Source organism: Mastigoproctus giganteus, chromosome 10, assembly GCF_048544385.1.
Source record: "Mastigoproctus giganteus isolate SK-2022 chromosome 10, ASM4854438v1, whole genome shotgun sequence".
NCBI lineage: Eukaryota > Metazoa > Arthropoda > Arachnida > Uropygi > Thelyphonidae > Mastigoproctus > Mastigoproctus giganteus.
This window is the reverse complement of record NC_143584.1, coordinates 84,088,864-84,116,118: the sequence shown is the minus strand read 5'-3', so window position 1 is coordinate 84,116,118 and position 27,255 is coordinate 84,088,864. Positions and strand designations below refer to the sequence as shown.

At 37.2% G+C, this 27,255-nt stretch overlaps 1 protein-coding gene across 4 annotated transcripts in view; it reads right to left on the bottom strand.

Moving 5' to 3' along the window:
- Positions 1–27,255, bottom strand: part of c11.1 (maestro heat like repeat family protein c11.1) — a 1,259,325-nt gene that overhangs the window by 322,151 nt on the left and 909,919 nt on the right. For all 4 annotated transcript variants that reach the window (XM_090383553.1, XM_090383554.1, XM_090383556.1 and 1 more), the window contains one exon: positions 14,305–14,566. In XM_090383553.1, the coding sequence (XP_090239679.1) occupies positions 14,305–14,566 (262 nt within the window). The remainder of the gene's footprint in view (positions 1–14,304; positions 14,567–27,255) is intronic.

Here is a 27,255-nt window from a genome sequence, read left to right as displayed (position 1 = left end):
TAAATAATCATTTAAAGAAAAAGTGATACTGAAAACAAAACAAAGAAAGAAAACCGTTTTCTAGTGCACAGGAAGAAATACATAAAGAAATATGATTTCCATATATTGAGTGAGAGAGAGAGAGATGGGAAGTCAGAGTAATCTCGAATAACTATAGGAAATAGAGAGAGTAACAGAGTTTTGGGATAGAGTAACAAATATATGAGTGTCATCAAGGATTAGTATGGCAGCAGTAGACTTTTTTTTTAAAGAAATAGGACAGGATGGAGTTTTAGAAGGAATGAAATTAACCAAGTCTTCTTTTCCCTAGCAGAGAATTACCAGCAGATCAGCATTTAAGAAATTAGTGGTGGATTTTTGAAATGGTTGAAGCATTTGTATAGGGCAAAGTAACTCAAACAGGTAGGTGGAATGTAGTGTGCAATCATCAACAAAACTATGGAGATGATTTTCAGTCTGTGGAAGAAGGTTGTTAATATGCAAGAATGTTTGTTTGTTTTGTTATTTGGTTTTTAGAAGCATTAGCAACTAAGGCCATATTGCTCCGGGGATATGCGGTGGTCATTCCCTGACTTTTCCGCATCCTCTGTATTTGGTGGTGACCGGCTAGAACACCGGCCTAATCAACGAGCATGTGCTACGCACTGCTGCTCCTGCCCACCTGGCTATGGAGGTGCCAATATACAAGAAAAGAGAGAGAGAAACAACCAAACATTTAGACAGACCAGCATTGGTAAAGAAGCTAAAAGAAAGAGTGCCTCTATCATCACTGTCAGTGAGCAGTCAGAGAGAAAACCTGATCATCATCATCATCATCATCAGCCATTTTCAATCCACTGCAGGATGAAGGCTTCTCCAGCAACTTTCCAGTTCCTTCTGTTTTGAGCACTGACCATCCATTTACTACCCAAAAACACATGAATTTCATCTATCCATCTCTGCCTTTGTCTTCCAGGTTTTCTTCTAGCTCCTCTTGGGTACCATTCTGTTATTTTCTTAGTCCATCTGTCATCATGTCTTCGAGCTATGTGCCCTGCCCAAGACCATTTTAGTTCTTTAGTTTTGATAAGAATGTCCTTTACTTGAGTTTGCTGCCTAATCCATGTGTTTCTCTTCTTATCTAACAGTCTGATTCCCAATATAATTCTTTCCATTCTTCGCTGTGTAGTTCTCAGCTTCTCTTCCATTCTTTTGGTGAGTGCCCAAGTTTCACTTCCATAAGTCATGGTGGGGAGTATACATTGATTCATTATTTTACGTTTCAGACAAACTGGGATATTGCTCTTCAGTATGTGACTATATTTCCTGAATGCTATCCATCCAAAATTTATTCTTCTCTTGACTTCCAGCCATTTATCATTATTACAGCTAATAACTTGTCCCAGATAAGTATATGACTCCACCTTTTCAATTACTGCTCCTTCAATCATTATTTCCCTTTCCGTGGCATACTTGTTCATCATTACTTTTGTTTTAGCCATATTCATCTTTAGTCCAAAATCCTTACTAACTGCATAACTGATTAAGATTTTCCTCTAATTCTTTGGGGTCGTGGCTTATGACCACAATGTCATCTGCAAATCGTAAATGGTTTAGGTACTCTCCGTTCACACTGACTCCTTTCTGCGACCAGTCTAATCTTCTGAAAGCTTCCTCAAGGGCAGCAGTAAACAGGGAGATATTGTGTCTCCTTGTCGAACTCATTTCTCGATTTTAAATTTGCTACTGTCTTTGTCTAGTCTAATAAAGGAGGTAGCACTCTCATATATTTTCTTCAAAATCATAATATATGGAGTATCTATGCCTTGTCTTTCCAGTGCCCGAAACATTGCCTTATGCTGTATGGAGTCAAATGCCTTTTCATAATCCACAAATGCCAGGCATAATGGTATTTTATATTCATTTGCTTTCTCCATTAGCTGTGATATTACGTGAAGGTGATCCATAGTTGAGAATCCTGTCCTAAAGCCAGCTTGCTCTTTCGGTTGATTCTCATCAAGTATTCCTTCTAATCTGTTAGTAATGAACCTTGTGAACAACTTGTAGATGTGGGATAACAAGCTAATTGGTCTATAATTTCCAATTTCTGATTTATCTCCTTTCTTATGCAGCAAAACTATGATTGCATTATTCCACTGCTTAGGCATCACACTTTTTCTAATGCACTTTGTGAAGAGCCTTGTGAAGAAAACCTGATATCAAATGCAAAAAACAGTTGGAAAGTCCTCCGTAGCCGAGTGGGCAGGAGCGGGAGTGCAGTAGCACACGCTCTTTGAGTAGACCGGGGTTCAAGCCCCTGACTGCTGAATACGGTCAATCTGCCAACCCGCACTGGACCAGTGTGGCAGATTATGGTCCATTTCCCTCAGCATGAATTGTTGAGGAGGCTTCCATCCTGCAGTGGGTTGATAATGGCTGCACTTTTTTTTTACTTTTTAAGACAGAAACTTGTTTAGAAGACCTTTATGCCAAACACATAATCAAAAGAAAAGTAAGTAACGTTGTGAGAAAAAAAAAAGACAAGAATTTTTTTTAGATACAGAGGAAGCAATATTATAAAGCATTTAAGCCAAAAGAAATTAGAAGTCAGGGAAGCATTACAAATATAAAGAGCAATTGCTTCAGTTTTGTCAAAATTTTCACCAAATTTGTCCAAAGGTAAGTATTAGAATTCTATATACAGCATTATTGAAAACATCAATGATTCCATCAGTGTTGGAATATTAACATTAGTAGAGGCGTATGATGCAAGAAAACAAGCTTATACAGCATCAGCAGAAAAAAAAAAAAAAATCCCTTCCCATTTCACCCATCCATTCAGTCCAAAAGTTTATCCAGTTCTTTCCTGAATTTATTTAAGCTATCAACTTCTGCAACGACAGATGAAAGTTTGTTGCAGCAACCAACCACCTGCTGACTAAAGGAAAATTTCCGCATATCTATTCTACAACTGTCTTTCCTCAATCTGAATTTATGCCCCCTCAGGTGCAAAATCTGAGAAAGAATCCCATCAGCACTGAGTTTTCTAAAAACCAGTCAAGGTCTTATACACCTCAATCAGATCATATACTGCGAGGTGTATAAGACTCAATCAGTCTTATACACCTCGCAGATGCCTAATCCCAGATGCTGCAATTTGCAGAATTGAAGCCTTTCTTGATAAGAGCACCAATTTTTTCCCCTCACCAATATTGTTGCCATTCTCTGTACTTGTTTCAGCAGCTCTACATCTTTCCTAAAATGAGGCCTCCATACCTAAATGCAGTATTCAAGGCGTGGCCTGACCATTTCCTTTACAAAGGTCACGTGCAGTGGCAGTACAAGAATTTGCTTAAGTCCCTCAGTTTTCATGTTTAAGTATGAGTAACCCAAAAATTTTATTCTTTTGGATTTCTAGAAGGGAGCCCTTTCCAATGGTAATATCCCTTTTCATTTTGCTCTTTCAGGTAAAGCACCTTTATACATTTTTACTATCATATATTGACTGCCTTTGTCTCATTGCATATAGCTCTTGAAACACCACTGTTTAAGATAATTCCCTGACAAAGCCACAGAAAGAGCTTCTGTAAATACAGCAATAATCGGCATCTGTTGATGTTTACAATCCTTTTCCAATGAAGCTAATTAAGAGTGAGCATTGTTTTTCCTTCTCCCTCATAGTGATAATGGCTGAAGCTAGCAGTGTGCCCATTGAAAAAATATCTAGAGTATGTCTAAAAACTGATATTCTTACAATTAAATGTATTATTTGTGAATCAGTTTTTTGGAGGCTGCTGCACCTCCTTGAATATTAAAAAAACTTAGCAAAGCAAAGAAACAAAATTTTATTTGCCTTTCATGTGCAAAACATGACAGCTTGAAGGAATCAACTGTTCTGGTAAATGCAGGTAAAGACATTCAAACTACAGAGCAAATTTTATATGAAGTAACGAACCCCCCCCCCCCTCTTTCTGCAAGGTTGCGGAGCAAAACAACTCCCTCATACTGGAAAACTCAATTCAAGACATTCTTGGTTGTGATGCCTGCCCAGAAAATTGCAGGCATGGAATACTGTCTCCCACAAGACAGCATGCTGAAATATCACCTGTAGTTACAATTATTAAAATTAAGCTTACAGAGCTGCTCAGCGAGTCCATGGAACCTATCTTACAGCAGATTAGTGCTGAGATCTCTGCAAACTTCTCTGACCAACTACTTCCCATCTATATATATGTCTCGCAAGAAGAAAACAACCTGCTTAAAGAGGAAAATCTCAAAATCCTACATGGCATAAAGCGACTGTTGAAAAAGGTGGATAGCCTGGAAAAAATAAGGGCTACAGACCTCCTTCTGCTGGTCCAGTGCAGGGTTGGCAGATCGACTGTATTTAGCAGTCAGGGGCTTGAACCCCGGTCTATTTAAGGAGCGTGTGCTACTGCACTCCTGCTGCTGACCACTTGGCTACGGAGGCCTTCTTTGACTGACATAGCTGAATATTAAATAACTTCACAAATACTGTAGTACAAAATTCGAAGATAGGTTTGGTTGAACTAAGGAGATATCAACCTTTTCACAATTAAAAATTGATGATATTTTCAGCTTATTTATTAATCATTACTACAATAACAGCACTGGACTAACTTTATTCACTATATGCTTTGTACTGTCTTTTTTTTTTTTTTTTTTTAAATTCTCTCATACTCATAAAAATTCCAGTAAATATTCATTACTTAATCCCTTGATTATGAATCAAGGGATTATAAATCAAGAATCATAAATCCCTTAATTCTAAAGTCAGTAATCCCATGCAACAAATTTCCCTTCCTAGTTATTGCTGAAAACCAAGAAGAGGAATGTATAAATTTACCCCAAATAAGTAAATACCATCTACCCATCATTAAATATATAAATACTTTTCTACATTTAATGCAAATTTACACAAAAATTAAGTAAAGGATTATAATGCATGATATCAAGTTCAGCAAACAGTGGATTTTTTCATCAAGGTAAGTAGGTATTTTACATTTCTAAACTATTTTAATACAGCACTAGCAAATAGCATGATAAACAGCAAATAGCTGAAAACTAACCAAACAAACTGTTAAGAATTGAATATAAATCCAGAGAAATACAATTAAACAAATGAAATTACTACAGAATATAAACATAAGACTGAAATTTCATAAAGTTCTGGTGAAATGTATCACTCTAGAGAGCATATAAACATCTTGGATAGAGGTGATATTTACATTATTATTATTATTAATAATAATAATAACATCCTAGAGAATAAGACCTTGTATATAAAGATCCTAGATATGGATGATATATGCACCTTAGAGAGTTCTGCAAAATATAGCATTCTGGTTAACTATATAAATATCTAAATGATTTATCCAATTCTACCAAAGTTCTATCATACAATAGTTTCTTGTCTAGAATAAAATATTACACAGTTTTAAGAATGACAAGACAGAATTTTAATATGCAGGTAACAGGGTAAGGAGAGGAGGATCTCAATGAATTCAAAACATGTATGATTGCCAATGTGAATTTAGCAGGTACTATAACAGAGGACAACTGTACCTGTTAAGTATTCAAAGATTAGTGTCAGTCAAATTTTAAAAAAAACAGAAATATACTGTACAGTAAAAACATGGTAGAGGATTCAAAAGTTTGATTTCTCAATCCATGCAATTCCAGAGATGTTCTATAGCATTCATATCTAGCAAATTCAGCAGCCAAGGTAGCATGAGAAAGTCACTTTCAGGTTTAGTGAACCACTCTCAAACAATATCAGCAATGTGTTAGAGTGAACCTGATCAGCCACAATGGATAGGCAGTTTTTAGTATTTAGAATGCAGTCTAGAAACATGAGAACTCCAAGAGAGATTCCCATGAAAACAAGCCACATACCAAAACACTTAACACCACTTGCATGTTTCTGGTGGACGAAGACATCAGTGCAATTTTTCTCCACAGTTTTTTGCTGTAACCACCAACTACCATTCACATGACATATCAACAAACACAACTCATCACAAGCGGAAACCTTTTCTCTCTAGTAGTCAAATGATGCCATCCAGATGCAAGCTTTGAGGCTGATAAGGAGGGGCATTCATTGGTTTGTGGGCTTGAAAACTCTGCTTGTCATCCCCTAGTTAAAGTTCATGTTCAGCTGTTCCATCATTTGCTGTCTATTAAGCTTATACAGGGCAGGACAGCCTATGTTTATCATGGCCATTGATGAGGAATCAGAACCCGGCAACTGCTTCTCTGACTGCTAAATGTCCACTCTTAGAGCAACTTAACGACAGCACTCTGCAAATAGCCCACAAGATTCGCTGTTTTCATAATACTGCCACATGATGTCTGTTGTTAAAGTCCACGATCAGCTGTTCCATTTTCTATCACCTTGCACAAGGTGGGAAAGCCTACACATTCTACACCATGACTACTGATGAGGCATGGGCACCCGGCAAGTGACTGCTTCTCTGTCCACCCTCCATCCATCCACTCTTTGAACACCTTAACTTCACCAACCCTGCAAACAGCCCACAACATTTGCAGTTTCCATAATACTATAGTATTATGGAAACTGCAAATGCTGTAATAATCCTTAACAATACTATAGTATTATTAAGTGTAGTACCACAACTGTGTGGTACTACACTTAAGGAGGTAGAAAATGAAAAAGACCTGGGAGTAATTTTGCAGTCAGATATGAAGTTTTCTGAGCAATGCAGACAGGCTGCCAGGGCAGGTCATGGGATGTTGTCAATGATATACAGGAATTTTGTTAGCAGGGAAAAGGAGGTGATTGTTCCTTTGTATAAGGCAATGGCCAGGCATGCCTTGATACTGTGTGCAGGTCTGGAGGCCTCATTTTAGGAAGGATGTAGATTTGCTTGAGCATGTACAGAGAAGGGCAACAAGATATTGGTAAAGGGAATGAAGGGATCCTCTTACCAGGAGAGGCTTAAGTTCTGCAAATTGCAGCAGCTGGAGACTAGGCACCTGCGAGGTTGTTGTTGTTATTTGGTTTTTAGGAGCATTAGCAACTAAGGCCATATTGCTCCAGGAATATGCGGTGGTCATTCCCTGACCTTTCTGCATCCTCCGTATTTGGTGGTGACGGGCTCGAACCCCGGTCTAATCAAGAAGCGTGTGCTACGCACTGCTGCTCCTTCCCACCTGGCTACGGAGGTGCCACCTGCGAGGTGATCTGATTGAGGTGTATAAGGCCTTGAATGGGTTAAGCACGCTGAATTCTGATGAGATTCTTCCCTTTGTTCAGATTACGAAACTAAGGGGGCATAAATTGAAATTGAGGAAAGACAGATGTAGAATAGATGTGTGGAAATTTGCCTTTAGCCAGCGGGTGGTTAATTGCTGGAACAAACTTCCATCTGTCGTTGTGGAAGTTGATAGGTTAAATAAATTTAAGGAGGAACTGGACAAATATTTAGAGGGGATTGTTTTGTAAAATTTTTTTTTTTTTTTTTTTGGCTGATGGTGCATAAGGTCATATGCTTGCTTTCTTGCATCACATGCCACTACTACTACTGCCACGCATCAACTGATACATGGATAATCATTCATTTTTCAAAGTCTATTATTCCTTCCATGATGATCAAGTACTTTGTATGAACTGCATGTCACAAACATGCAGTATTACATTTACCAATTCTTATTGTGACATGTGTGCACGGGGAGGAATGGCTGTATTTTAAAACATGAGTGTGGTCATAATGCTTTGACCGGACAGTGTATGCCTCAAAAATATATGAGAATTGACTCAACTGTGGCAGAAAATGTAAGGTAGTAGAGTAGATCATTAAGTTTAATCATAGGAAAATTATGGAACAATTAATCTGCATTTGATATAGAAAACAAAAACATCACAAGGAATCAGTGGACATCAAACAAAAACACATCTTTGCTGGTTCCAGAAACGTGGATATAGGAGGGCTGGAGGCAAGACATTAACATTAGCATTAGTAGAAGTATATGATGCAAGAAAGCAAGCTTATGCAGCATCAGCAAAAAAAAAAAAAAAAAATTCCACTTCATTCCCCTCCGTTCATTCGAAATACCTGTCCAGCTGAGCCTTAAATTTATTTAGGCAATCAACTTCCACAACAAGGGATGGAAGTCTGTTCCACCAACCAACCACCCGCTGGCTAAAGGCAAATTTCCACACATCTATCCTACATCTGTCTTTCCTCAATTTGAATTTATGCCCTCTCAGGCGATTATTCTGAGCAAGAGGAAGAATCCCATCAGCACTGAGCATGCTCAAACCATTCAAGGCTTTATACACCTCTATCAGATCACCTCGCCGGTGCCTAGTCTCCAGACACTGTAATTTGCAAAACTTAAGCCTTTCTTCGTAAGAGCAACACTTTGTTCCATTCACTAATCTTGTTGCCCTTCTCTGTACTCGTTCCAGCAACTCTACATCCTTCTTGAAATGAGGCCTCCAGACCTGTATACAGTACTCAAGGTGTGGCCTGACCATTGCCTTATACAGGGGAATAATCACCTCCTTATCCCTGCTAGAAAAATTCCTGTATATCATTGACAAGACACCATGAGCTACTCTTGCAGCCTGTCTGCACTGTTCAGAGAACTTCATATCTGCCTGCACAATTACCCCCAGATCCTTTTCATTCTCTACTACTGTCAGTGTAGTACCACAGAATTCAAATGTTGCTGTTTCCCATATGTAGTACTTTACATTTGTCAATGTTAAACTTCATTTGCCACCTCTCAGCCCATCTGCTCAACCTTTCCAGATCCTGTTGCAGCAGTATAGCATCAGTAGTGTCCTTAACAACCCTGCCAACCTTTGTATCGTCTGCAAACTTGGACATTAAGCTTGATATACCATCATCAATATTATTTATAAATACAGAAAACAATAATGGACCCAACACTGAACCCTGAGGGACTCCACTAATAACATTAGTCCACGATGAGCAGTGTCCATTTATTACCACTCTCTGTCTTCTCCCCCTCAACCACCCCTTTATCCATAGCAGCAATTTGCCTCCAATGCTACACTGCTCCAATTTGTGCAGCAGTCTTCCATGTGCAACAGTATCAAAAGCCTTTCTAAGATCCAAGTATATAATATCAAAGTTATTCCCTGCATCCAGTTCATTTGTGACTGCATCATAGTATCCAATCAAATTGGTCAGGCAAGACTTCCCCTTAACAAAACCATGCTGTGTCTGAGCTATAACTGAAGTCTTGTCTAGATGATCCTACAGTGCTTCTTTAACCAGTGCCTCCATTAATTTTCCTGGAACAGAAGTTAAAATCACAGGTCTATAATTACTTGTGTCAGCCTTTGATCCTCCTTTGTGAATTGGGGTCACATCTGCACATCTCCAGTCTATGGGTACCTCCTCTGAGTCCAAGGAAGCTCTCATAATTAAGGCTAAGGATTTGCTTACTTCCTTTCCTGCCTCCTTTCATATAACTGGATAGATCCCATCCACCCCATGATTTTCAGCATTAACAGAAGAGTGTGCATATGGAGAATGCGACATGAAGCACTGGAACTATTCTGCTGTAGGGCATGTTTTAATGTCATACTTTTGGTCCACTGATCCTGGAGGGTATCATGAGTGCCAGTGCATATCAGAATACTGCATTTTGGAGCATAAACATTCAACACTGCATACCTTTGATCTTTGAGGCAGTCACAGGCATTCTCTGAGGTATGAATAGTTTGGCTTGCTATGTGCAAGTCTAAAATACTGATGGAACTGACATTCAGGTGATATGAATCAAGTGGACCGAATTTCGGCAAAGTTTGATTGTTATGTGACAACCAAATCCTCTGCACTTCCAAGATGGTGTGATTGTTAGTTACCCTCATATGTAAATCCTGAAATATGGCAATTGGTACACCGGAGATGACCACCCAGGAGTGAACTAATGAAAGCAGGGGGCGAGGTTTGGCATCACAGCACACAGAGGAATGCCACCTCTCCATGTTATCAGGCAATACTGGGTGGTAGCTGATGCTAATCTGTCAATGAAATACCAACGCTTTGCCTGTTGGAGGCATGAAATGGTGAAACACATATTTAGTCTCCAGAGAAAAGCTCCGGCAATCCCCCCCACTCTTCCATCACAGGATGATTGATGTCTTTTGAGTTATGATGGGCATCACGATGAGATCCAATCTTCCTTACATTTCCAGGGTACAACTCTAAAATGGTGTTTGTAGGCCAGCCATTAGATAGTCCACCAGACCAAACCTATTGGTAACTCTCTAGGAGGCATCTGGATAATCTCATTGCCTCTACTCTGCCATATATTGACTGGAGGGAGTTTGTGTATGCATGCAATGGGCACTGTCTAGGGTACATTATGTCAAGGAATAGGTATATTTTCACCAGGTATATATCCAAAAATTTCATTACTTCACACAACATGTCCTCCACATCTTTTCTGAGAATCAAATACATCATGAATCGTCAAACTAACAGAACAAACTTATTTGCTAAAAGAAAGAAATAAATTTCCCAAAGACTTCCTCATTCATTTCACAAATATATGTGTTCTCAGTTCCAATCTCAATGATGCTTATTTCCACTTACAGTCTGCCAAACTCCACCTACATTTTCTGAGAGAATTCCAACTATCGGTTGATTCAACCATTGCTCATCTTCACTTGTCCTAATTATTTGCTATACATTTCATTCCACTTAAAAGGTACTTCTACATATGTCCAATCTGATATTTGCTTTCAGAGACTTAGTAATTTGGAATTTTCTGTTTTCTGTCTTCTCTGGCTTAAAATCTCTTTATCCCATTCAAATTCATCTGTTGCTTCTATTGTTCTCCCAACTCCACTAATCACTGGATACTCTTTGATTGCTATTCTCCAGTCCGACTTTCCTAACAGGGAGCTAATTTTCCTTCGTGATTTTAATGTTCACAACTCCAGATGGCTTTCATTTTCTACTCACATGGACCCAGCTGGTCCAGATACTGAGGCATTTGCAATTATTAATGACCTTGCACAGGTTGTTCAGTTACTTACCAGAAAAGCAGACAAACCAAACTACACAGCCAACACTCCTAATCTTTTCTCACAAACAACTCTTCCAAGTATATGGTCATGGTGAGTGGTCTTCTAGGCACTTCAGTTCACAACTTGATGGCAATGGAGCCTTTCTCTTGTGGTCATTCTCAACCTTCTGTTGTTTGGCATTACAAGACAAAATGGAATGATCTGCAAGATTTCTATTCTTTTTTTCCTTGGTTGGAATACTGTTTAAATCATCTGTTGTCAATGTTTGCTCAGATAATATCGATGAAATCCATTATTCCACATGGCTCCTTAAAATCTCATCCTTTATTGAAATCTTGGTTTTCCAATAAATGCACCAAGGTTGTTCACAAGGTAAGAATATTGCATATCACAATTGGCTTGCATCCAAAACTCCAGGTTCAATTTTTCTGCCTAAATCAAAGCTTGAACAATTGTAAAGCACTTTTTAATCAATCCAAACTAGATTTAGAAGGCTAAATGCAGAAAACTTTCTTCTTGTCCAAATGGTAATCCAGCATTCTCGTCTCTTTGGCTGCAACTTTTGCCCACTTCTATTCCCATCATTGCTAAAACTTGATGGTTTTATTGACACCTCAGCTATACAAAAAGCCAACCTTCTAGCATCCTATTTTCTTCTAACTCTTGTAATGATCATGGTAAACCACCTCCTACCATCCCTAGTACACCCTTTAATGCTTCCTGTGGTCTTCCATCAAAAGGATGTCAAAAGAATTGTGAACAGTCTTGATGGTATGAAAGCACTAAGTCCTGATGGTATTTCTACATTTCTTCCCATAAAACCTGTGCTCCTGATCTTATCCCTTCTGTATTGTCTTTTTACACTTTCTTATTCCAGGTGTTTTTCTTTCTACTTGGAAATTCTATCATATCCATCCAGTTCCTAAAAAGGGTGACAAATCCTGCTAATCCAATTACCATTGCATTGCACTTACTTTTACTCTCTCTCTCTCTCTCTCTCTCTCTCTAAAGTAATGGAGAAATCCATTAACCACCAACTATATAGAAACCTCCCATCTGATCAATGATCACCAGTACGGATTCCATCAATCTACTGGTAATATACTGGCTTATACTACTCACCTGTGGATAAATTCAATGGAAACATTTGGTGAAACTGAAGCAGTAGTAAGAATTTGAAGCATTTGAAAGGATTTTGATCATGTTAGGCATGAAGGTTTTCTAAATAAGCTCCCATTTCACGGATTGCTAACTTTTTTGTAATTGGGTACCCAGTTTTCTCTCTGACCACTCATTGTGGGTGATGGTAGATGGCTCTCTGTCTTCTAACCTCTGCACTAATGCTGGTGTTCCCCAAGGTTCAGTTCGTTCTCCCACTCTTTTCTTCTTGTATATTAGTGACCTTCTTCCATTGACCGGAAATCCTAGCCATAGTTTTGCTGACGATAGCATATTGCATTCCACCTTCCAGTTTGAGAAACCTTGCTATTGTCAAACAGCTTCATCTTCTCTAATATCCATTACCAATTCTCTAAATGCTGATCTCCAGGTAATTCTCCAGTGGGGCAAAGATGATTTAGTTGATTTCAATCCTTCTAAAATTTAGTCCGGTCTTATATCTAGCAAAAGGATTCTTTTGTTCCTATGCTTATCTTTGATGACACTCCAATTTCTAGGCAAGATCATATATCTCCAGTGTTCTCCCCAGGACCTATCAAATGGGCACATTGCCTGGTGAATTTAACTGAACAGCTAAAATTTAAGCAATTCTCACAGTACTGTAATGGTACTGCTCACTTAATTTGATGAATATTAATTAGAACATACTATGCGATTGAAGTCATTGTGACAGGAGCATGTAATGTTAAATTATTTTGCAATTAATTTTTGTTCTGGATCGCTTAAGTCACATTTATAAATATCAGAAAATTTTATAATATTGCAAAGTATTACATGTCCCCACCTGGCTACTTCATAATGCCACCCGGCTGGCAAAATTTTCTGGGGAGGACACCGATCTCTACTATGGATTACCCCAACTTCTAATCTCTCTTGGCACAAGCACTTTACAAATATTGCTTCCTCTGCATGTAAAAAAACTGGGGTTTCTGTTTTGCTCTCAGCATTGCTTTTCTTCCAAACAGCTGTTCACTCTGTACAAATCACAAATCTGCCCTACCATGGAATATTGTTCCTATATCTGGGGCAGTGCACCCATAAACTATCAGGCTTTTAGACCTCATTCAAAAGAGGGCAGTTAGATTAATTAATGTCCTATCTCTTAAAAAGTCTCTCCACTCTCTGTCTCAGAGATGTTCTGTTTCTGCTACATACCTTTTCTATAGCTACTTCCATGGGTACTGTTCTTCTGAATTGGCTTCTATAATTCCCCCCTCTCTTTCTTCCAAACATGTGCCACAATCAGTCAGCATTCTTTTGCTGTCCATCTTCAAACTTACAAAATCAACTTTTCTTCCTTCTCATTTATTCTTTCAACTTGTTTTCTGAGCAACCTCCTTTCAGATATATTTCCTGAAAATTACAATCTATAGAAATTCAAGTCTAATGTCAATAAACAAATATCTCCTTCATCTTTTCAACCTTCAATCCATGCATGGTACTAAGTACTATAGGTTTTAATACCTTTTGTGTTTGGGGTTCTAATAAGAAAAAAAAAAAAAAAAAACCCTGGCAATGTTGAATGTTTATATCCTGTGGGAATGGTACTTTTAAAATGAAACCATTCACTGAAACAAATGTATGAAAGAATGGTATAGGGAATATAAGGAAGACTACGTATCTGCTCTAACTAACCCAATATCCTGAAGTCTATCCAACTGAGGGATGAACTGGAAAGGTGTTTGTCAGCACAATCATTACTCCAGGAATTGTGGAACAATTTTGTTATGCGAGTGGGTCACAACTATTAGCTCATAGTCCTAAAAGAGTGGCGAGGAAGCGTACATGCATATGTATGTAATTTTAAACTATTTTCATATGAACATGCATAGTAAATCACAGACTGAATCTCAGCAGTTTTAAATTTTAAAATTGGATAATTTTTGTTGTGAATATTTATTTTTCCCAATAATAAATAAATTTATAAATAAGGTATCCAGAAAATTAATTAGCCAAATATTTTGCTATTTAAAATAAGAAAAGAAAAATATTTAACAGAAGTCACATTAATAAAAATCATACCACATTGATTATCTAAGAATTGATAATTTTAATATTAAATCAATAACAAAACTAGTACTGGAGATTTCTACCTGTTCTTGATCCAACTGTCCAATGAAACCTAGGCCTCTGATGCAAAGTTTACGAACAGTTTGGGAAGAATCTGCCAACCGACCAAGAAGGGTGTTCATTAAAGGTTCAGTGAGTGCACTTTTATAATCATATTTATGTGTAAGCAATTCAGCAAACAATGCCACAGTAACAATTCGTTGTGTTTCATGAGGACTACTTAATACTGGATTCAAGAAAGCCACAATTTTTGGTATATGCTGAGGGCAGTGAACACACAGAGCACTAAGAACAGGAAAATTACTCATTAAAATTACAAAAATTTCCATTTATTTAACTCACTTGTATTGAAATTTTCTAAGTTATATTTTTGTTGAAATAATAAACATGAAAGATCGATATTTTCACACTTTTAACAGAATAAAAATTTAAAAGCCTAAAATATTCATTATGTAATAATGATTATTAATTGAATAAATGATCTTTACCTAGTGAACCTTCATAAATTATATCTATGTAAACAAAAAACTTATGATTATATGGAGCTGTATTGGAATGCCAGAATACAATTAGCTTATTGGAGGATTCCTTAATAGTCCTATAAATCTATGATCAATGAATTGGTACATTTCCAATTAAAATAAATAACGATAATGTAACAATAGAAAAATAGTTTCTAACAGAATATTAGTATTTAAAATAAATCAAGAATATGCAATTAGTGACTTTACTTCACATCTCAAAAAGCAAACAGTGGTAGCTAACAACAAGTATTTCATTTCGATTCTTATCAAAGAATAGAATTTTTCTAAGATCTTATCCACTTAAAGAAGCATTATCCAATAAAAACGGCTGAGACCATGACATTAGAGGGGAGGCTTACAAGGAAGAAAAATTCTAGTACTAACCAGAATTTTTGATCCTTGTAAACTCATCTAGACTCAGTTGTTTTTAACTGGATATTTGTAACACACATTGTAATTTTTGGATTTATGCCTGAAATTTCAGGCATAAAACAACTAACACTGGCCACATCATGTAATATTGTTAAGCTTGCCCTAAAATCTCGATATTCGAATAAAATATCTGTAAAGGTGAGTACAGTGGTCTCACACAGTTTTTAAATTCTGTACAGTGGGATCAACTGACGATGTTACCAACAGTAAATTCTAAGTGGGAAGCATTCAAGGAATTAATCGTGGATGCTACTAAAAGTTTCATACCTATTAAGAAATATTGTTCAAGGTTTAGGCCTAAATGGTTATCAAATGAACTAATGAGACTCGTGACAGAGAAGAAAAATGCATGGGATGCATATAAATTATCAAGCGACTCAGAAGCCTATGACAGATATAAGCTAGTCTGTAATCAGGTCACAAAGGAGGTTAGGCAGGTGAAGGCAGATTACGAGAAATCTTTGGCAAAAGTTGCTAAGAAAAACAGCAAGGATTTCTTTACTCATATAAACTCTAAAAGGAAGGGGACCAATCTGATTGGTCCACTTAATATTGATGGTTCGACTGCTGATGATCCTGCTCAGATAGCAAACAAACTGAATGAGTATTTTGCATCTACATTCACACATGAGGAGTTATTAAGGTTTGAAAATGGCAGAAGGTTATCAAATTGTAGCAGGGTGCTTAATGATTTTGTAATAACTGAAAGCAAAGTGGAGGAGAAATTGTTGAAGTTAAACATAAGAAAGGCACCTGGGGTGGATGGGATCTATCTAGTTATATTAAAGGAGGCGGCAAAGCAACTAAGCAAAACCTTAGCCATAATTATGAGAGCATCATTGGACTCAGGGGAGGTCCCTACGGACTGGAGATGTGCAAATGTATCCCCAATTCACAAAGGGGAATCGAAGGGTGCCACGAGTAATTACAGACCAGTTTGTTTAACTTCTTTTCCGGGTAAAATAATGGAGTCACTGGTTAAAGATGCATTGCAGGATCATCTAAACAAGACTGCAGCAATATTTCAGACACAGCATGGGTTTGTTAAAGGAAAGTCTTGTTTGACGAATTTGATAGGATATTATGATGTTGTTACAAAGGAATTGGATGCAAAAAATAATTTTGATATCATATATTTGGATTTAAGGAAAGCTTTTGACACTGTTGCACATGGAAGACTATTGTACAAATTGGAGAAGAATGGTATTAAGGGTAAGTTGCTACAATGGATATAAGGATGGTTGAATGGAAGGAGCCAGAGGATGGTAATCAATGGGTGCTGCTCTTCGTGGACTAATGTTATTAGTGGAGTACCACAGGGTTCGGTGTTAGGTCCACTGTTGTTTTGTATATTTATCAATGATATTGATGAAGGTATATCAGGCTTAATGTCGAAGTTTGCAGATGATAAAAAGGTTGGCAGGGTTGTTAATGACAGTAATGGCAGTGTGCTACTGCAACAGGATCTATATAATTTGGGCAGATGGGCTAAGAAGTGGCAATTGAAGTTTAACCTTGACAAATGCAAAGTACTGCATATGGGTAGAAGTAAACCCAGAGAAACGTACCAACTGTGTGGTACTACACTTAAGGTTTGTTTGTTTATTTGGTTTTTAGGAGCATTAGCAACTAAGGCCATATTGCTCCGGGATATGCGGTGGTCATTCCCTGACCTTTCCGCATCCTCCGTATTTGGTGGTGACAGGATCGAACTCTGGTCTAATCAAGAAGCGTGTGCTACGCACTGCTACTCCTTCCCACCTGGCTACGGAGGCGCCTACACCTAAGGTGGTAGAAAATGAAAAAGACCTGTGAGTAATTGTGCAGTCAGATATGAATTTTCTGAGCAATGCAGACAGGCTTCCAGGGCAGGTCATGGGGTTTTGTCAATAATATATAGGAATTTTGCTAGCAGGGAAAAAGAGGTGACTGTCCCTCTGTATAAGGCAATGGTTAGGCCATGCCTTGAGTACTGTGTACAGGTCTGGAGGCTTCATTTTAGGAAGTATGTAGATTTGCTTGAGTGTGTAGAGATAAGGGCAACAAGATTGGTGAGGGGAATGAAGGGATCCTCTTACCAAGAGAGGCTTAAGGTCTGCCTCAGAGACTGGAGCAGCTGGAGACTAGGCACCTGTGTGGTGATCTGATTGAGGTATATAAGGCCTTGAATGGGTTGAGCACGCTGAATTCTGATGGGATCCTTCCACTTGTTCAGATTACGAACCTAAGGGGACATAAATTCATATTAAGAAAAGACAGATATAGAAAAGGTGTGCAGAAATTTGCCTTTAGCCAGCAGGTGGTTAATTGCTAGAACAAAATTCCATCTGTCGTCATGGAAGTTGATAGGTTAAATAAATTTAAGGAGGAACTAGACAGGCATTTGGAGGGAATGGTGTGATTTTTTTTTTTTTTTTTTTTTTCTGGCTGCATAAGCTCATACACTTGCTTTCTTGAATCACATGCCACTACTACTACTACTAAACAAAAATATCTTTCCCAGGTTAGAAAGCTTCACAATAAATTAAAAAATTATCTACATCTGAACGATTGATCTGTATTGAAGACCTCCATAGATTTGCGACGGGAAGCACAGGTCTCAGAAATAAAAAACAGACACGTTAATAAATTGCAAACATTTTCGGACAAGTCAAGGCATGTTCGTGCGAATTCTAACACATTGTAGCGGGCTTGCGACCAAGTACATACGAGTTGGGTGAACCCCCCCCCCCCCCAAGACACACAACATACTACCACCACAGAATATGTCAGCTAGTTCACGAACACCCCCCTCACCCAGTATTCAATGAACCAACATATCAATAGGTTACAAATCTTTCCTCACGTACGCTATCGCAGGGCCAGATTTCACTTTTATCCAAAAGACTAAATTATCATTTACCACCTCGAAAACTACCTAAAAAACAATGCGTAATTGATATTGAATTTGGACTTCGTAATGTTCCACAAAAAGATTTATTTATTCAACAAGTTAACCAAGCAGTGAATAACATAAAAGAAACGAGACTTCCTAAATTAAATACACATGACAGTTCAGCTTTACAAGAACTTTGGGGAGATAAGGACATTATTATACAGAGGGCAGATAAAAGATATACAGTGGTAATACTAGATAAACCTGATTACATTAATAAGTTAGATTCAGTTGTTTCAGATACCTCCACTTATCTTGAAGTAGACCCGGCACTGTTTACCAATTTGGTCAATCAATACAATAAAACATTATCCACTTATCGAAAAAACGACTACATTACTATGGCCCAGTTAAAGGAATTGAAGGCCAGAACATACAATATTCCTGCACCTTTTGGTCAGGTAAAATTACACAAGACTGGATTTCCTATTCGACCTATTGTTTCCTGCAGGAACTCGGCATTTTCATTCACACATGTATATAACATTATAAAACCCTTTAGACAGGTAATACAATTTCGGATTAAGAACTACGATACATTATTTAATAATCTTAAAGACTGTAGGCTTGGTGACAATAACAATTTATTCTCATTAGATGTTACCTTGTTATACACGAATGTAAACGTTGAATACACATTAGATATTATTTGGGATATGTTAAATAAAAACTCGATACTGACTAATTATACAAAGCTACCTATTAAGGAAATTTTTCACTTAATTAAAAACTTTTAGTTGAGGCCAACTATATCACCTTTTGAGACAAGGTGTACAAACAAATTTTTGGATTGCCAATGGGTTTGAGCCTGAGCGGCTTAATTCAGAGATCTATCTCTTAACGATTGAGCCTATACATTTGACACCTTTTTGACCCCATATCACACACTATGGGATGTATTTAGACGATGTTCTAGTTATTACTGATAGTAGTACTATCCCTATCCAAGACATTTTACATTCATTTAATAATATTCATTCTAGACTCAAATTTACATTGGAAAGGGAGGATACAGATACAAGGTCATTAAACTTTCTAAATTTCATGCTTACTCGGGACTCGAATAAAATCCAATTTAGCATCTATTGAAAACCTACAAACATCAGTATGCTTCTACATTATAATAGCTATCACCCATTCACCTACAAAAGATCGATTATCTCTAATCAATTTCTAAATGCATATAAATATTCAACGACAGAATCTGCTTTGGGCTCAGAAATACAAATATTAACTAGCAGGTTCTTAAACAGGGGTTATCCCCTTGCCACAATAAACCGAATAAGCATACAGGCTAAGGATAGGATACAAAATACTACACCAACCAACAATAGTAATATCAAAAAATACTTTATTTCTGTCCCATATGTTGAACAGTGGCACAAACAGCTTCTTTAACGAAAAAAGAAGATTCTTTAACGGAAAAAAGATACCGAATTTAAAATTGTGGCCAGGCCAATACGGAAATTACACACTATACTGAACAGTCGCTCGGTTCTTTCCGCGTTCGCAACAAAAATTAATGATCTGGTATACAACATTTCTTGCGGTGATTGCGACTCATCTTACCAAGGTTTGACATGATTTTCTCTGAATATTCGTGTAAATCAATACGAAGCTTCAGTTCATGCTTCTCGTTCAGCAGCATCAGAATTAGCCTTTCATGCCATTAACGAAAAACATACTTTTTTATTTAACGAGGCCAAAATACTTAATGTTCAACGTAATTATACGAGACTATTAATTTCAGAAACCATAGAAATTAAATTACACGAGAATTCTGTTAATGTTCGGCGGCCATATTTGATCTCCGATGCGTGGACTTTACGCGCAGTGTGAAAACAAATAATCACTATTTAAGTTTCAGGTTAAACCCTATTCGGTAATTTTCATTCCTGTGATCACGACTACAGTCAAAAAGCATTGTCAGCCTCAGGAAGGAAAATCGTTTTGAATATTTTCGTTAGATTCTTTTTAATTTTTAATTGCATTAAATTGATTTGAATTGTGTTAAATTGGTTTTTAATTATTTAATTTTTACTCTAATGTGTTTTCGATTTTTTCTTTTTAATTTCTGAAGAGTATCATACGGAAGTGTTCTACGTACTATATTGAGGTAAACTCCTCTTATTATTTTACAAATACAAGTTTTATAAATAAATAAATACATATTCCTCTACTGCAAATACAGCAAGCCCATCACAGCACTTGGCTAGGGGCAGAAATTCAGTACAAAGGAAAAATATAAAAAACAAACACATAGCAGAATTCATATATACATTAACAATGAATAGGAATTCTACCTAAGAATTAAAAAAAAAAAACATTTTGCAGAATAATCCAATTGGCTCTCAGCTGCAATTACTGGGTTAAAGGCAGGCTGCTATTTTTATTCTCATCAACTGAGTGGAAATTTGACACCTGTAATTCAGAGTTGAATAACCTTTTGCAATCAATATTGTAATGATTTATGAGGTGAAGGAATGCATTCGGGAACATTCTGTCCATTTTTTTCAGCCTGGAGAGATTCGATTTGAATTGGTGTTGGTACCTTGAATTTTCTCTGTTGGGGGCAGCTATTATGAAGGCTAAGTTTAGTGAATTGCTTGCAGAAGTAATTAACTTCTGCAAGAAGCATGACTCCAGACTCATCGATCATCCGGTACAGAGGCTTTGTGTTCATGTTTTCATAAAGCTGTTGCCTGGAAATTGTATGGGGAAAATGAAGTTTTCAATTCAGCCATCTAAGAACCCAGTACTCTAGGGTAAGGAATTTCTATGGTGAATTGGCAGTTTAGGCCATAAAGTGCCACGATGAGATGCCCATTCTTTGTAACCTATAAACAGGTTACTACACCAGAATACAATAATTAAAACAGAGGATAAAAGTAAATTTTATAAATTAAAATGACTTCTTCAAAATAAGATTATATAAATTAATAGATTATATATTTGGAAATGTTATAAATATTATCTCTGCCAGATAAAATCTGGCAGAGTGTAGAGGGCTCAGTCAGATGGCTCAAAGTGGTAAAATATAAATGTCAGGTTTGAATGAAACGAAGTGAATAAGGTGGCTATGTCCTAAGCAGAGCTGAGCAAGTACACCTTCCTCTCTTTGAACCCTGTGCAGACAAAACTGCCCTGCTTAATTTCAGGCTTAATCTGGTTCAATTTGTTTGGAACCCATCGATGCCACAAATCTTGTCAGGAATATAGTTTGATGCAGATTATTTGCCTGCTCTGTAATGAACTAATAGGGGATAGCTATCAATGGCAGTGGCAGATCTGGCTGCAGTGTCAGCCAGACCATTACCCCTGATTCCAATGCAGAATGGGATCCAGCAGAACTGAATGTCCAATTTTGACTCCCAAAGAGAAGGTAGTAGCTGCTGAACATAGGACAGCAATAGGGAAAGACTATAAATGATTGATGACAAAGCCTGCAATTCAGTTATGCAAACAGTATATACCAGGGGTGGCCAACAAGTGGATCGCGATCTACCAGTCGATCGTGGCTTTAATTTCGGTCGATTACGATGAATTTTAAATATATATAAAAAATAGATTAGTCAAAATCTGAATGTTATTATTATTATGTGCCCCGCTGCATACACTTATTACAAATCCATTCAACCATGTATCTACTCTTGTCATTGCGCAGCCGCTAAGCTTATCTAGTGAAAATTCACTGTTATGTTGTGGAGAGTATAGTGTATGTGTTGAATTCTTATTTAGCTTACTTAATATTAATAACTGGATAATACTTATACCCTTTGATTTAAAATGAATGCTATGAAAAAGAGTAAAATGTATTATTTTCATCAAAAATGAGAACCAGAATACTTTTTTGTAATGATAAAAGAAAAATGTTGTTTGATTTGCAAAGCTTCCGTGGCTATACTCAAAAAAAGTTAATTTAGAAAGACACTTCAACGCACTCCATGGTAAATACCAATCGGAATTTCTGCCTAACAGTGACCTTAGAAAAAATAAATTAAAAGAACTTAAATACGGATTATTCACACAACAAAATTTCTTCGTGACACCTAATTTACAATCTAAAGCAGTAACTGTAGCATTATTTAATGTGAGTCATCTTCTTGCAAAAAAAAAAAAAATGAAAACCATTTTCTGATGGTCAATTCATCAAAGATGCATTTTTAGAAATAACACATTCTCTTTTTGAAAAATTTAAGGACAAAAATGAAATTAGAAGTGCTCTTCAAGATCTGCAATTATCTCAAGATACTGTGACGCGATGCATCGAAAAATCAGTAAAAATGTGAGTGAACAATTGCGTGCTCATATCACTAATTGTGTGCCCTTTTCTTTACAACTGGATGAATCTAGAGACGTCAGTGATACAGTCCAATTGCTCGTTTTTATTCGTATGGTTTTCGATGATTCTGCCACTAGAGAAGAACTGTTGGGTATGATTTCATTAAAAGAAAGAACTAGAGGTGTGATATATTTAATGCATTCAAAAATTTTATAGAAAAAAATTAAATTACCACTATTTAAGCTCGTGTCAATAACAACAGAAGGAGCTAAAGCAATGCCGGAGCATCTTAATGGATTCATTGCATTGCGCCAAAAGAATGATGAATTCCTAGATTTTTTGAGTTACCACTGTATCATCCACCAACAAGTGTTAACCAGAAAAAGATTAAATCCTAAAAGAGTTATATCTTTCAAAATTGTGAATTCCATCAGAGGACAATCTCTTCAAAGGAGACTTTTCGAAATGCAACTCGATGAAAACGAACCAGATCTGATATTACAAAAAGATGTGAGGTGGCTGAGTCAGAATAAGTTTCTACAGAGATTTAGAAATTTGCTGAATGAAATTAAAAAATTGTTGATCAAAGGGGAGATGATTAACAGCAGATACAAGATATGGAATGGTTGTGTGATCTGGTTTTTTGGCTGATTTTACCAGTAAATTAAGTGATCTGAATTTGGAATTACAAGGAAAAAATAAAAATGTGGGTGACATGATTAGTAGCATTTCTGCATATAAATATCAATTTTTGGCAATGGCAATATAAATATCAAGTTTTGGCAAATCTCAAAGAAAAAAAAAAAAACGATCATTTTGCAAATATGCAAGATAATTTGCAAAAATATCCTGTTTTTGAATTTAATATTGAGAAATATGTTTCTAATATTCAGAAAGTTGTGGATGATTCTGAAACCAGATTCAGTAATTTTAAAACAATTGAAGACATTTCTTATCCATTTAATGTCAAGTTAGATACGAAACAAATTGCAGAAAAAAAATCACTGAAAATTGCTGAAAAATTGCAAAATGATATCTTCCTAAAAGTGAGATCATCAGAAAAAGACTTTTGGAAATATGTTTGCCGAGAAAAGTACCCAAATGTAAAAAAATGCAATGAACTTTTAAATTCCTGTTTTGGTTCCACATTCTATGTGAATCGGCCTTTTCGTATTTGAAACGAACAAAGACGGAGAATCACTCTAATCTTACAGACTTCATACAGAAGATTCTTTATGGTTGGCCTTATTATAGTATATCCCCGTTTGTTTGTTTGTTATTTGGTTTTTAGGCCACATTGCACCTTTCTGCATCCTCCGTATTTGGTGGTTACGGGCTCCAACCCCGATCTAATCAAGAAGCGTGTGCTACAACTGCTGCTCCTGCCCACCTGGCTACAGAGGCACCTAGTATATCCCCGATTTTGGAAGCATGGCAGATGAAGACAAACTTCACATAAATTAAAAATTTAAATATATGAATTTAAAATAAGAATTCTGAATTGTGTTTAATTTTAAATTTTATAAACAACATTTTTCAACATGTGTTGATTAACTTTTTTAACCATGCGCAATAAAATTCTTGAGATGGTAGATCGCGGCACATTTTGAAGAAAAAAGGTAGATCATATCGCAAATTAAGTTGGCCACCCCTGGTATATATACCATACACCTATGGTAACAGTGAAATTAAATGTGATCCAAAGCTAGCTCTAACACGTGCAACCCAGGGTGTATGTGCTACATTCTGGTGTGATATCATAGAATACTATACTGTGTAAGAGGACAACAGCTGATCTCATAGTGAGTATGACTTTGAGCCATCTGTATGCATTGGCAGGCAGTTGAGATGTTCTGCTCAATGCATTGTAAAGAGTTATGTGTAGAAAATGTGAAGTGTAACGTCCTTTTTCAATAATATCAATATCAGGTTAACAGGCCTTGGATCCAAATACCAAAGGGTTGGTTGGCAGTCCAGTGGGACTAATACAGATTTTTCCATTGTGGCTCAAAAACTGATATCGACATGGGATGGTTTACATGGGATTTCAATTTAAAAGTATACTGCAAGGACAACTCCTTGCACAGAAGAAACAGAGATGTCTCATTTGTTTCAGAGTAGTTGCTTGGGACAGGTAAAGTATGAAATGCTCTACTGGAACTGCATGGCCAATTAGATTTAGACACATTAGTTTCAATGTCTCTGGCAGAAGTATAAACCTGGCAACCATGATCAAGTTTAGAGTGAAAATTAGCATGGTAGAAATGGAGTAGGAAACACTGATAGGCACCCCACAAAATTAAATGAAGAGCAGGAAGAACACTGATCCCATTTCCACACTTTGTGTTTAACTGAAATGTTGAAGAAAAGTCAGCTTCTAGTCAAAAATAGAGCCTAGAAATATAGCTTCTACTACCACTGGGATGATGTTTTGTACAATTATTAATTCTGGATCAGGATGGTGATTCCATGTGTGACAGAACAGTACACAGATGATTGTACTGGACAGATGAAGAATACTGTGCATTTTCCCTTCATTTTTCTGGATTTTGTCCCAGACCACCTTAGAAATAGTGGCTTGGGTAACAGAAGAAGTGAAAAGGATCGACAATTCCTTTTGACTCTGATGTCGGATATAACATGCATTGGCACATGTGCATTTAAAGGCTACAAAATTAGCCATGGTGGGATGTTGTTAGAATATTCCACAGGCATACTTTTTTTGCTGCTGGGCATTCCGAATTCGATAGTGGTTTTGGAAATGGTGGAAACCAGGAGAATGTTTTTAAAATTGCAACTACAGCTGCATGGATGACACTTTCCATGATGCATGTGACTGCATCACCGATAGGCTCCTGATTGACTGTAATGATGTCAAAACTTGCCAGATGTTGCAAGACATTCCAGTCAGCCTGATCAATATTCCACTGGGACAAGCTAAAGGGAAGACATTTCCCACTAAGCAAGCAAGCAGGTTATCTTTGGGAAGTGATCACTTCCATATGGGTTTCTTCCATCTCCCAAGCAAGTGAAAGGAGGAGGAAAGAATGGGAGCAGATAGAAAGATCAATGGCAGAAAACATACCGGTAGGCATGCATAGAAGGGAGAGTATTTGTCAATGAGCATATGCATTATGACTTATCCCCTTCCACTGATATCAGCACTACCACACAGTGCGTTATGTCCATTAAAATAACCAAAAAGTAAGAAAGGGGGAGGCAACTGCATTACAAGATCATCAAGGTCTTTCTGGGGGTTGTTAGTCCCAGATGACAACTAAATAGAGCAGACTCTTAATGAAATCCCTACGGCAAGGCAAACTGCTATTGCCTCTATGCTGGCTATAAGTAAGTAGCAAAAGTCTGGTTGCGCATGAGGATAGAGACTCCTCCATGAGCAGAGCCATCTGCAATTTTATCCTTACGAAAATTAGTAAAGTTACACATGGTGGGCTTATCGTTTGCCTTTGGATAAGTCTTATGCAAGCAAAAGCAGACTTGTTCGTGCTTTTGGAGGAGTGCCTTGATGTCTTCAGTTTTCACCATTACTTGGGCTTGGTGGATCTGTCGGAAGCTTCCAAAGTGATGCAGGCTTATTTATCTGTTTTGGGTTTTCCTTTTTTTTTTTGAGGAAATATGGATGCTGTTCTGTGTCCATTTCTTCCCCTGTAAAGAGTTCCACGACTGATTCATCAGGTACCACCTTGGTTTTCTGTACTGTTATTTTACCACTTGATTTTTATAATGCTGGAACACTAGGAGGTACTAATATTGGAGTGGCAGCTGACTGGGTTTCCTGTGCAGGTTTTTCAATGCTCAGTAAATAGCAGGTGATGGGTGTAAATGGCTGTTTTGTTGGTGCAGTCATATCTGTTTGAGTCTCAATGGAATATTTCTTGGCAATCTTTTCAGCATATTTATTGGTTTAACTTCTTCTTTTCTGGTCTCCTGATATGAAATATTCAGCTTTGCAAAATACAAAGCAAAATACTTTGCTTTGTATTTATCTTTCTTCCTTCCATCTGTAGCATGAAGGAAGTATGCTGGGTGCTCTGCTTGTAAATTAATTCAGGTGGGTTTTGTAGCTGAAAACAATTTTATGGTCCTTTACACCACATCCAAGGCCACCATGGCAGGGTGCCCTTAGAACTGTTCAATGTGAATGTCAATTTTATTTGTGAATTATAGTTCTATCACTTGAAGCATGTTAATGGGTTTGAAATATATGGATGAATGTGCAGTCTAGATAGCCAGCTTTGATTTCATTAGGAGACAGACTTAGGGGAGCCTGCCAACCCTTGTGAATAAAGAAGGATGACATATTCCATATAGGTTTCTCTCCAATGGAATGGATTATCGGGTATCACTGGGAGTCCCCTCATCATCTATATGTGCCCACATTGAGGATGCAATGGAAGTAAATGATGTTTTCAGTGGTGTAGTCATTTCGGTGAGTTCTGGTGTCATTTTGTAAAGTTCAAAAAAACCATCTGATGCTCAGAAAGTGCTAACTTTCTGAGTGTTGGAAGCTTTGTTGGTATTTAGAGATTTCACTGCATTTCCTCCTTTCTGGTATAGCATTAGTAGAGGCATCATCATCGTTATCATCATCAGCCATTTTCAATCCACTGCAGGATGAAGACCTCTCCAACAACTTTCCAGTTCCTTCAGTTTTGTGCAATGGCTATCCATTTACTACTCACAAACTCATGAATTTCATCTATCCATCTCCACCATTGTCTTCCAGGTTTTCTTCTAGCACCTCTTGGGTACCATTCTGTTATTTTCTTAGTCCATCTGT